The sequence below is a fragment of the Callorhinus ursinus genome, unplaced genomic scaffold (genome assembly GCF_003265705.2).
Source record: "Callorhinus ursinus isolate GAN/ISIS: 27379988/994484 unplaced genomic scaffold, GSC_fseal_2.0 scaffold6, whole genome shotgun sequence".
NCBI lineage: Eukaryota > Metazoa > Chordata > Mammalia > Carnivora > Otariidae > Callorhinus > Callorhinus ursinus.
Genome location: NW_027397068.1, coordinates 45,897,494 through 45,911,071, shown reverse-complemented (window position 1 = coordinate 45,911,071; position 13,578 = coordinate 45,897,494). Strand labels below are relative to the sequence as shown.

Sequence of the window (13,578 nt, the reverse complement as noted above, 5' to 3'; positions counted from 1 at the left end):
TCCTTCACTGTGCAGAAGCTTTTTATTTTGATATAGTCCCAATAGTTTAATTTTGCTTTTATTATCCCTGCCTCAGGACTCATATCTAGAAAAATTATGTTGAGTGTTGAAGAAATGTTGAAGAAATTACTGCCTGTATTCTCTTCTAGGATTTTTATGGTTCCAGGTCTCACACTTAGGTCTTTAATCCACTTTGAGCTTATTTCTGAATATAGTATTAAGAAACTCATCCAGTTTCATTCTTTTGGATGTAACTGATCAGTTTTTCCAAATGCCATTTGTTGAAGTAGAACTTAAATCTTAGTGGGCATTTTAATCTTATGCATTATGAGTCTTGTCCAAAAAGTCCTCAAATCAGAAAGTTCTAAGCCAAGAAATATTCATTCCTCATCCAAAGCTTAAAAATTGCTCAGCTCTTACTGGAATATCCTTAGGGAAAAAATACATCTTAAAAGCAAGATAAAATATTCCAAAATACTTCTAAAATATTGTATTTGTCACTTAAGTGTCATTGATAACAATACCCTGTATCTCTGTTTCAGTATTTGTGGAAATTTATAACTTATAAAAATATTAAGATATAAAAGCATTAAGAAAAATAGTACATGTAAAATTTTTTGAAAGGCACTCTTTGGGTGTAACCAAAGAGTGGCTTCTACATTCATTTTACAATTATTTAATTAAAGGCCTACCATATGCCACACTAAGACTAGAGATAAAGCAGTAACTAAAAATAAAAACAAATAGTCCTATCAGTGTGTCACTTATGTTATTAATTTCTGATTATTAAATAGCTTAAAATCTTAAAAGAGAAACTAACTGGTTAAATGACCCTCTAGCTTTCTGCAATAGCAATAGTTCGTGAAGTTTGTCTGAATCTGAGTGGTCTTTCAACTTGGTACATAATTGAAAATCATAAACAGGCTAGATTCATTACATACTTAAACCAAATTTAACTTAATTCATGGAATTATATTTGGAATAACGCAAACACAGTCACAGGTTAATTAAAAAAAATTAAGGATCTCCTAGGATATGGAAAATGGCCTGAGAGCAATGTTTTGTCCAAAATTATAGCTAAAGATTTCAAACCTTAAATGGATAATGAACTGTAGGACAGCATTGCTTTCTCAGCACATCTTAGGTAGCACTAGGTCAGGAACCCTATGGATAAAATCGGTTCTTGAAAGCTGACAAAAAATATCTTATACAAGAATGAAAAAGTATTTTGAAGAATTTTTATTTTTTTAAAGATTTTATTTGAGAGAGGGCATATGAGAGAGAGAAAGAGAGAGAGAGAAAGCACGAGCAAGGGGAGGGGCAGAGGGAGAAGCAGGCTCCCAGCTGAGCAGGGAGCCTGATGCAGGCTCCATCCCAGGACCCAGGATCATGATCTGAAGGCAGATGCTTAACTGACTGAGCCACCCAGGCACTCTGAAGAATTTTTAAGTGTATCATTGTCTACATATAAAATGTATCTGTGGCTATGTGCAAAATCAATAATGATATGATATACATTTTAAAATATTTCCCTTCCATATGAATTAACTTTTTCTGTTACCTGGAGGTATATAGCAAAAAAAGGAAGGAAAGAAAATGTGTCATGATTCTCAATACAGAAAAACTAAATACATTAAGAGTCATTGGGAGGAAAAAAAAATCAAAGAAAGAGGGTGAAGCAGAACTCCATGAACCATCAAAGTCTTTGGCCAAAACTGTCATTTATTACAATAATGAACAGTATTATTAATATTTGTATTGTATATTTTAATTAACTTTTATAACACCTCCATGAGATAGATTTGAACATTATTTTTTTTTTTTTTTTGGATGGAGAATTGAACTTCAGAACAGTTAGATGACTTATCTGTTCTTCAAGGTGACATCTTTCAGAAGAGCTAGAGGCAAAGCTTGTATCCTAGAGTTCTAATTGCAAATCAGTGATTTTTCTAATGTGCCAGATTGAAAAACTGAATGGTTGTATTACATGTTAAGCATGATTGAAACTTTTTGAAGAGCAAAGGGCCTATGGGAAATGTTTTTGTCTGAAGCTTTTTCAAAATCTGATATTCCCAGGTCTAAAAAAGCAGGTATCCCTAGAGATCTGTTGAAGTTATGGGATTTCCCGAGGTAGTTTTTGGTTTTGGCTTTGGTTTTTTAGAATTTTACCATTAGATTTAATATGTGGGAAGACACACTAAAAATTTTCCCAATCTAGGTTGGTATTAAATAATGTGTTCCAAGACTATTTTTTTTTACCTTAGTGAATAGAAAGAGTCCAAATAAAGAGGGTCTATTTTGAAAGCTTTTCTACAGTCCAATTAGACTTTCCACTGAAGACCATCCTAAAATTAACTTTCACTGTGTGTCAAACATGCTGAATTATATGCTCTCTACTCAGGCAGATGTCAGTGAAGACATGTGGTTCATAGGCTGAAAATAATAACTAATCTTTATAGGGTATTTACTATGTGCCACGCATTTTTCTTACCTATCACACATTAAAACCCTTCTTTACAAAATAGTTTATCAATCTCTAATAAATGTTGAAAATGAGAGATTCCTAGGAAAAAATGTTAATTATATTATATTTGAAATATAAATAGCCACAAAGTATTGCTAAAATTTCCATCCTGTTACATGTCTAAATCACCTCTCATGTTGAGCTACCAATATAACTATTAGCTAATTATAGGACCTTGTGTTTCTTCCTATCTCTGTTACTGACTTGTGTGACCTTGGTAGAATTCTTCCATCTCTCTTCAATGACATAGCTTGCCAACTATAGTCTTTTAGGGTCTACTCAAAGAAGCTTCTAGAATGTTTCATTCTTTTTTTTTAATTTTTTTTTAAAGATTTTATTTATTTATTTGACAGAGAGACACAGCGAGAGAAGGAACACAAGCAGGGGGAGCGGGAGAGGGAGAAGCAGGCTTCCCGCGGAGCAGGGAGCCCGATGCGGGGCTCGATCCCAGGACCCTGGGATCATGACCTAAGCCGAAGGCAGACGCTTAACGACTGAGCCACCCAGGTGCCCCTAGAATGTTTCACTCTTCTTAAGCAAAAGTGCTGTCATATGTACTGCAAATATCATTTTTGAGCTTTATGATCAATCAGTAAAGAAAAAGAAGAGCTAATATTTACTGATTAGCTGCCAAGTATTTGCACATTATCTAATTTAATTCTACTTTAATTGGAAATTTAAACTCCATTGGCTTAATAAAAGAGGGATAACACCACTATGAATCCCATTCTTGCCATCTCCCAAAGACACTTTTTCTACTATTCAAAGTTCTCTCCAAAGCAGAGGAATGCATATGGAAATTGAAGGGATAAGGGGATCTATCTTGATAGGTATTTTTTGCATGCTAAGCTATAAAGTTCAGACTAGCAAAACACTAGAACAGAAATTCCAGTTAAAACTGAATCCATACATTTGTGTTTTCCAGTATACAAGCAAATTCCTTGGTACACGGCCTCAGCGGAGTTTGGTATACCATAGTGGTTGGAGAAAAAGTGTTGCTTTAAGCCAGAATTTCTTGACACCAAGACAGTTTTTAAACTTAATTCAGTTTTCTTGAAGCATTTTGGAAACTCACATTTTTTGAGTCCCTAATAGATGCTCCATGTTTTATATTCATTGTTTTATATACTCCTCACAACAAACCAATGCGATAAAGTAGCTCCCTGAAATGACAATTGTTCTACCTCATGTTCTGTTTCATATTTTCAGCCTTATTCGGTAATTGAAAAAGGCAGAACAAGCAATAAGCCAGAAAATTGTGGTAGCTATACAGGCTTTAGAAAAAAATATATTCAATGTGGCAAACTCCACTAACCTTATTTCCCCTTTAGAATAGAGCTTTCTATGTTGCAAGCAACTTAAAAGTTATTATACCTTAGAGTTTTAATAGTATAGCTACTGGACTAAAAAATTGAATGATCCCATTTATAATTTATTCTGTGGTTCATAATCATTTATCAAAGGCAACTAGAGGGGCACCTGGGTGGCTCAGTCGTTAAGCGTCTGCCTTCGGCTCAGGTCATGATCCCGGGGTCCTGGGATCGAGCCCCGCATCGGGCTCCCTGCTCCGCGGGAAGCCTGCTTCTCCCTCTCCCACTCCCCCTGCTTGTGTTCCCTCTCTCGCTGTGTCTCTGTCAAATAAATAAATAAAATCTTAAAAATAAACTATAAATAGTACCTAGTACCTACATACACACTCATTGGTGCCATACATACACCTACATTGTAGGAAGTTTGCACAATTTTCTAACAGAGAAGTTCAATTTCAGATTGAACTCTAGATCTTTATACAGAAATACCAGTGCTCTACTTTTTTTCAAAAGGAATTTTGAGATTAACTCTTCTCTGAGTCAGGTACACATGTTTGGTTCTTGTTCTTCTCATTCACTGAAATATATATATATATAGCCCTTTTTTAAAGCATTCATTATATAATAAATACCATTATGTTTCTAGCCCACTGACATTATTTATATAAGGTGACTTCGGGAAAGCCATAATCAATTAATACTTTCTTATAGTCCAGAGTCCAGTAATCCAAATTCTAAGAATTTAAAGACTAAAATTTGACAAATATTTTTATATTTGTGTAAAATCTTAAGTGATGTGGGTGTGTTTCTCCATAGTTTTGTGTGTGTGTGTTTAAATGAAAAAGACCATTAAAGGCAACACATTTCTTGTTCTTTCACAATACCTAGTGACTCTGTTTTCTAATTAGACTAACAACTCAGAAATGGAGATATGATTATTTCAAGGTCTTTTATAAAAGATAAAGAAAGAGCTAAAAGTCTAAAAGAGATGACAATGTAGGATGCAAAACTCAGGAGCAGGAACATATCCTCATTTCTTGTTTTGTAAATTTATTTAAGTAATCTCTATACCCGACCTGGGGCTCAAACCCACAACTTGAGATCAAGCGTTGTACACTTTTCCAGATAAGCCAGCCAGGCACCTCATCCTAATTTCTAATTCTAAAGCATGCACTGGAATTTGTGTTTGTCCTTGACAAGTTGCAAGGCATCTATTTCCCTTCTTTAAAATGAAGCTAATTATATTAACCTACTAAACAGCTCTACTATGTACATACACGTGTTAATGCCCACAACGCGCTAGAGACTATTAAGCCAATCTAAAGCATCTGGCCCTCAAGATGCAGTTATACAAAGAGCCTGGCAGAGAAGCACAGCTTGGTGGTCAACCAAGAGGACATTACATGGAAAGGCTTTGTTAACATTGCACAAAGTGCCTTTCCTAAGTGCTGGCATGAAATAATTCCGTCTTCGTCATTCTTTATTTGCATAGATTAACTCACTATTTGAACTAAATTAAGACTGTCACAGAAAGCCAGGGGTATGAATAATAACCCCTAGCAGACTATCACTATGATCTTTTTCTAAAAGTCACGTGTCCAAATAAAAACCAAAGAGCATCAGATTTCCATGTTAAAATCCACATTCAAGATGACTAGAAAAAAATACTGTTTTATCACCCATATTATACGTCTTTGACAAGCAAATATCTAGCTTTAACTCACCATGTAAATTTAGATTATGCCTCAAAACTATATTTAGATTGTAAGTATCTGACTTTTGGTAAGATTTAAGTGAAGTTTTGCCTACATATCTTCCTAAAAGTTGTATTTGTTAGAATTATCTCTTTGAAAACCACATTTTTTTCACAAGCAGGATCCTAAAGGAAGAAGGGAGGAAGGGAGGAAGGGGGAAGAAAAGAAAGAACCTATGCAATTTTTTCCACAACTCTTGTTCTAAATGATAGAATATAGTCAGGCCAAAATTGTATTACTTTACTGCAAAGGTTACCGCAAGACTTATCGTGATCCTTAAAGAAGTTATAAAAATTTAAACAGAACATAGAATAAGTTACTGATTGTAAAAATAGGTAACATTTCAAAGTTCATTTTATAAAAGAAGTCATCAGATCAATACATCATTGTGTCATTTTTAACAATAGTATCTAAACTTTAGCTGTGATACTGAAAGGAATAATAAAAGAGAACTTCAAGGTATGCATATTTATGCAGGACTGTGAATAACTTATTTTTAACGTCCACATTAATTAAAATTACTCTAAGAAATCTATGACTTAGGGGCGCCTGGGAGGCTCAATCGGTTAAGTGTCTGTCTTCGGCTCAGGTCATGGTCCCAGAGTCCTGGGATCGAGCCCCACACTGGGCTCCCTGCTCAGTGGGGAACCTGCTTTTCCCTCTCCCTCTGCCCCACCCTCCTGCTCATGGTTTCTCTAATAAATAAAATCTTAAAAAAAAAAAAAAAAAAGGAAATCTTTGGCATATTTCTAAGAACACTGGGCAAATAAAAGGGTATGTAGACGTTCCCCGCACTTCAGTTGTTTTAATGTACTGAAATTCTTTTTTTTTAACATTTATTTATTTGAGAGAGTGTGCATGAGTCAGCACATGTGCATGAGGTGGGGGGAGGGGGCAAGGGATAGACAGAACCTCAAGCAGACTCTGCAGGGCTTGATGGGGGGCTAATTTCACAACCCCAAGATCATGACCTCAGCCAAAACCAAGAGTCAGACACTTAACCAACTAAGCCACCCAGGCATCTGATACTAAAATTCTTTTAACTGTAATAGGACGGAGATGCCAAAAGGAAAAAAAGAAAAAATTTTACAAAATGCATCTGAGTTTCCCAGTGATAAGACTGTCAAGATGTAGAAGATGTAGTACTCTAGAATGGAGTCACTTAACTATGCTCTAAGAATGGCATGTATGGGGGAGGAATGGATCTCAATCAATACTACATTTGGACTATTGGTCTAGTCCAGTGTATTAAAGCCTGTTTAGGAAAAGAAATAGTAACTGTTATTTCATTCATTCATTTAACTCTGCTCAAAATTCTCCAATTCCATCCATCTTACTCAGACTAAAAGGCAATTTTTTTACAATGATCCAGCTCCCCAATGCTTCCCTGACTGTTCTCATTGTGCTCCAGCTGTAGACCTTTATAAACCTCCTCCCTGTACTAAGGGTATTAGCTCTTTCATCTGATACCTGTATGAATCACTCTCACCCCATCTTCAAGGGTTTGCTCAGATGTGATCTTCTCAATGAGGTCAACCTTTATCATTCTATTTAAAATAGCAACCACCCTCTATTCCTAGACCTCCTGACTTCTCTTACCCTGGTCTATTCGTTTGTGCATCACTCACTACATTCTAAAAATACAGGTATTCATATATTACTTATTCACTATATATTCATCATATTTCTGCCCCCCATCTCCACCCCAACTAGAATATAAACTCCAGAGGAGCAGGGATTTTTTTTTCTGTTTTACTTACTTCATTCAGTAACCATATTCCAATATATATAGTCCCATGCCCACCAATTTCCTGCACAGATTCTGGCCTTTGAACTCCATCTGAGCAATCGGTACAGTCCAGAATTTGTCCTCTTTCTGTCTGACTGGTATACACAGAGCCCAGCATGGGTCTTAAGAACCATGTGCCAATCTAATTTTGTCTTTCCCTACCTCTACTTTGTTTTCTCAATCCCTGGACTTCTGCCTAAGTTCCTGCCAGCTACCTAGTTTAAAGTCATGACTCTACACAAACCTTAAACTCCAATGTTCTGGATTGGAAGCCTAAATAATTTGTCTAACTGGTGACGACACTTTCTTCCTGATCTTTTTCATAGTCTCCAGCTGCTAAAAAAGAATGTATTGCAACCTGCACAAATGACCTGGAGTCACCGTTTATTGTTGTTATTATTATTATCCTGCTTGGAAACTTCCAGCCATGCTCCACCCAAACAGTAAAATCTTACTGAATAGTTATGCTGACTGGAATCAAGCATGCATTTGGACTCTCTAATTCAGACAACCAGCCACCCCACTAATCTTGCTCTGCATAGGTTGAGGCTAGCTGTTCCTATCCTGACAATTCTTTGCTTGTGGCCCAGAATTCAGGCCCTATAATGCTAAAGCAGATTATGAAAGATGTGAAAGGTCAAATAAAGTTTCAATGAATTTTTTTAAAATCATTTAATGCTAAATTTGTTTGGATTAAAAGGATGAACAATAATCCAGTCTCCAAGGTCCAAGTTGAAAAGTCTAGCACAATAGTCTTTGTCAATGAATAAGCAGTATTTACTAATGTATGAACAGAAAAATAGTGACAACGATCTGCTTTAAATAAACGGGGACTGAGAAATTACTGATATGTGAAATCTACAAAAAGTAAACTTTGTCATTGCTGCTGCAATATAGTTGGATGATGTAAAAACTCTTAAGTCTTACTACTTCAGAAATTCTTCCAATTTAACTAAATCTCTCCCATAAAAATATAGACTTATGCTTTTCTTACAGTCATAGCTGGTATATCCCAAAGAGCTATAAGCTCTTTGGTTACTATTGATAAAACTATGGTTATTACAGTGTAGGGGACAGTCATCCCATATTTCAGAGTGAATTAAGGACAAATTGGCAGAGCATGTACAGTTTTTTTCATAATCCCTGGCAGGTTTTTTTTTTTTAAGATTTTATTTATTCATCAGAGACAGAGAGAGAGGCAGAGGCAGAGAAGAAGGCTCCCTGAAGAGCAGGGAGCGCGATGCGAGGCTTGATCCCAGGACCCTGGGATCATGACCTGAGCCAAAGGCAGACGCTTAACTGACTGAGCCACCCAGGCGCCCTCCCTGGCAGTTCTTGATGGAGATCTGGTTCATTACTTTGCATGAAATCCTAAGATAGAAAACTTTTAGGAATAAGATCAATCAGCAATTTGTATACACTGATATGTAAGATAAAATACATAATATAAAGTTTATGTCTTTTAAAAAAATTTACATCTATAATTGTTAATGTTGAATATGTTCTTATTCTGAACCCTACATGTTATCTGTTATAAATCATTTTTACTAAACTATTAGGCCAGTCTGTAGTGACCAAGCCAACATATGTACAAAAGTTACATATGTAGCAAAAGTGATTAAAAAGAAATTAATTCCAGGTTTATGGTTACAATAAATCTCAGGTAATTTATGAAGCATTCTCATATTTTATAGCACAGGATGTTTTAGAACTAGGCAATTAATGTGATGTAAGAATTCCATATGAAAATTATAAGCTGTCTTGCCAAAAATGAGTGAGGATCATCTCAAACATGTTTTTATTTTAATCTCAGAAGGCATCTGAAAACACATTTATATACATTTCATATTTTCTTGACATCTTTAAGAATTCAGAAGTTCAAATGCAAGTGTGCACTCCAAAAACAATAGACTGTAATACTAGAATCTTGGGCTTAGCAAAGCACTAGAGACTTGATGAGTTTTAACTATGTCTCTGTAAAGGCACTTCATCCTAACTCATCCCTGACAGTTTGCACATCTGGTCACACATAGACATTTCCAGAAACTAGGTGCTCCAACACAACCTAGTAATTTCGGAACAGCTCAGAATGGAGAAGAACAGAGAGAAGAGGCAGGCTTCCTCTCATCTTATTTATTTCAAACCTTCCCCTTTGTCATATGCTTCTAGGGATCTGAGTTCAGGATTTAGAAAGCACATTTTATTCTCTTTTCCATAAAACAGCCATCCCCAAATTCAAGGATATCTCTTATGATTTCTTAAGTCTTTCTTTCTCCAAATAGTTTTTTTTTTTTAAGATTTTATTTATTTATTTGACAGAAAGAGACACAGCGAGAGAGGGAACACAAGCAGGGGGAGCCGGAGAGGGAGAAGCAGGCTTCCCGCGGAGCAGGGAGCCCGACGCGGGGCTCGATCCCAGGACCCCGGGATCATGACCTGAGCCGAAGGCAGACGCTCAACGACTGAGCCCCCCAGGTGCCCCTCTCCAAATAGTTTTCACTTGAAATGTCCTCCTCTGGAAATCTTTCCAGAGTCCTAACTACTCTCTTCTTCCTCCTCTGAATTGACCTACATTTGTCAGTGAAGCACCCCAATGTGTTCTAAAGCAGCCCTCCCTGTTCCTGAGTTTTTTTAATAAGAGTTCACTTTTCTGTCACCATGTCGCACTATATGTTCATATTGAACTTGCTGCAATTGAGACTGCCCTTTCCCCTCCAATTTTTGTACTCATCCCTGTATTTATAAGGGAAACAAAACATTTCCAGGGGAGGGCAAATGAAATTATTTCATGTCTGCATACAAATAACAAAACCAGCTCTGCGTAGCTCCTGTTCATGGTCCAGGCCATGTAGACCTTCAAAATTCCTGAACCTGTTATTAACCTATTTAGCCACCTGAATCAATTTTGGACCACCATAAGTTCTGATAAGCTTGGACCTTATGTTTTCCATCAAGCCACCACTGAGACAAATGAACAGAAGAAATCCTCTATCACACTCCCAGAGACTTCTTTCCAAATTGACCTTAAACCACCACACGGTATTCTTTGGCAACTACTTCCAATCAGTTGTAATTTACCTACCATTAGATTTCCATTTCCACAAATTATTCATAAGAATATCGGGAAAAGATTTTATCTACTGCTTTGCCGAAACACAGACCCACTTTGACTACATCATTCTATTCTGTCAATCATATCTAGTTAAAAAATTTTCTTAGAATATCATTCTTACTGAATCAATGTTATTCCTACAACTCAGTGAGCTAGAGAAGCTACACGAGATTTTAAAGAAAAAATTAAAAACAAACAAAAAATGTGGTTAAATTTCTAACTCAATTACAACATTTAAGAACGATTGCTTCTTGTCAGTCTTCTTAATAAAATGGCACCATACTATAAGAGAGAAAAACGCTAGTATAATCAATAAGAAAAAAGCTGATAGCCCAAAACTCCATCAGTCATGCTCATATCCAATGATCTTCACTGAGAGTGTGCTTTAACAGAACAAAATTAAAAAGAAAACATGGCCCCACAATAAATGGAAAGAAAACTTGGTACCATAGAAAAGGGAACTTTAGCATAAACACCACTAGAAGTGTTTTTAGTTGTTAAAAATTAAGTTATTATCAGTTGCATGAATTTAATTCACTACTCCAAGTCTCCAGTTTTAAATTTGTCCAATAAGAATAATAGTAGTTGAAGCTGAAATAAGCTAATGCATACAAGGCATTTTTAAATTACAAAACACTTATAAACTTAAGGTATTATAAAACATATACATACTTTTAATATTAACAAGTTTCAACCATTTATCCCTAAGCCAATCTTGAAATATATTACAAATGATCTATAGTAATAGATTAATAGATCCTAGGATGCAGAAGATAGCAGTCTTTAGGCGATTCTATGTTATAAGTGTTTTGCACAGAATTCCTTATTGTATAGAGCATTCAAGTGATCCCTGAACAGAACGGCAGTATAAACTTTCCCTTCTGCATTGACCTCAGCTTGTGCCTGGACCATAGAAATCAGAGTTAATTTTATCTAGAGAGAGAGAGACAGAGAGAGAAAGAAAGAGGAGAGGGAAGGAGGAAGGAGGAGAAGAAGTAGAGGGGGCAAAAGCGGGGAGGGGAGGGTCGGGAGGAGAGAGAATGAGGGGGGTGGGCAGAGCACTAGAAAATTCCTCAGAGACCCACTTTATCCCCCCCCCCGCTTTGAGCTTCTGCCCCACTCCAGGTGAACAAAAGGGTTGGTGCTCCTGGCTTCTCTTTACTCCCAGCTTAACAGTATTAAAGTAATATGTATTGTTAAAACATATCATATAACTAAGCAAGGCTAATATTTTGAGGCAGTATTTTTAAAAATCAGCTGCCAGAGATATTCTCAAACTCACGCTCATAAATTCTATTAATTGAGCCACATTGACCCCATTTTACCTCACAGAGAAGGAAAAGCAAAAATAGAAGAAAAAAAGTTATGTAGTGAACTTAAGGTCATTTTTATTCTAGGAATTTTAATCAGGGAGTTATTATTGTAGCAAGAAGATTATTTTTTTTACTCCTCTTAAGATATAATAGTACTGTTAGAAATGTTAGATTATAAGAACTATCAGAATGGTTAGACATAGCTTTATTCCAGTTAACTAAAAGAGGGATACATATATTTCAAAACTTTGACAGATTCAGACTCATCAAAACTTTCAAAAGCTGCTAACGTCCAGATTCTGTACTCTTACGGTAAATATTTTGATATTTGAAACCAAACCTTAAATATTTTTTACTTTAATATGTTTTCCAATTCATAAAAATGTTTGCTGAAATTATGTATTCTAAATTGTTTTAAAATGCTATACATTTGCTTCTTTAAAATTCATGATCACATAATGTATGGTGATTAACATAATAAAATTAAAAAAACATTCATGATCATAAAATAACCCTTCAAAGACTCCCAAGAGTATCAGAAATATATGCATATAAACATTACAGAGCTCTGAAGAGAATAATTTCAGAGTTACATTAAATAAAACCGTTTTCCAAAGTCCCCTAAAATGTATATCTGGTCACTGTGACCTTAATTAAATGTGACATATAAGTCTTGTCTATATTTAAGTCAGAGGAGAAATTTCACTATAATAATAATAAAGAGGATCCCTGAGGTAGGATGTGAGTCAGAAAAAGATGAGGCTGGAGGTCCCATTGGCATGAAAGAAAAAAATCCACTTACTTTACTACTTTACAAATTCTGTTCAAATAGTTAGAAACAAAGTCCTTAAAAAAAAAAAAAAAGTATCAGCTGCCCTCCATAAAGTTCCAAGATGAGCCACAGCTTGGGAAACATTTCTCTGTAGGGACGGAATCTGATTTGGAAAAACTTTTTATTTTTCAATTGGTTAAAAGTTTGCCTCTTTGGAAGATTTCGGAAATCAACTGGCAATATGTAAAAGCGACAGCAAGGTCTCTCCGAACGAATGAACAATGAAACGGGCTTCACATTCTTTGGGGGGAAGTAAGCAATCCCCCCAACACACCCGCCACGATGTACTCAGGGAGCTAAAGTGTACTCGCATCAGGCTTAGCTCCTCGCGCCCCAACCACCCGAGGGCAGAGCCAAGAAATCGGTCCCTGCTGTTGGAAGAAGGGACCAGGAGGGGCCGCAGCCCCCCGCAAAGGATGGAATCTAGAGCCCGTTCCTCGACTGTACCTCTTTGCGGATGTGCCTGGAGCTGCCGCTGCCGCTGCTCTGGCCGCTGCGCCCCGCCGCCCCCGAGGCCCCGGCTGAGCAGCAGGACCAGGAGGACCCCGGCCGCTCCTGGCATTGCGGTGGTCCGGAGCGGATCCGCTTCTCAGGAGCCGGAGGAGTCGCTGCCGCCCAGTCCCCTGGCCCGGGCTTGTGAGCTGAATGAGCAGCAGCTGCTGGGTAAGAGGAGGGGACAGTCCCCCCCACCCCCGCCCCCGCCCCCGCGCGGCCCCTGGCTTTGGCTCTGCGGCCGCCGGAGGGTGGGGGGAGAGAGAGGACACTCCCCCTCCCTCCCCTTTCCCAGGCTCTCGTCCCACAGCCGTCCAGGCACAGGCCCTTAAAGGGTCCTCGGTGAAACAGACCTTTCCTATAGTCGTCCTTCCCTGCGAGAAGGGATCATTCCTTAGCTTGATCTGGTAGCTGAACTTATTTTAAATTAAAGGAGGTAATTGATATGAAAG

The 13,578-nt window shown here is 37.2% G+C and overlaps 1 protein-coding gene across 1 annotated transcript in view; it reads right to left on the bottom strand.

The window, feature by feature from the left end:
• Positions 1 to 13,291, bottom strand: part of LAMA2 (laminin subunit alpha 2) — a 620,419-nt gene extending 607,128 nt beyond the window's left edge. Inside the window, exon 1 of the mRNA XM_073893912.1 lies at positions 13,082 to 13,291. Within this exon, the coding sequence (XP_073750013.1) occupies positions 13,082 to 13,196 (115 nt within the window). The 5' untranslated portion in view covers positions 13,197 to 13,291. The remainder of the gene's footprint in view (positions 1 to 13,081) is intronic.
• Positions 13,292 to 13,578: the final 287 nt, after the last annotated feature.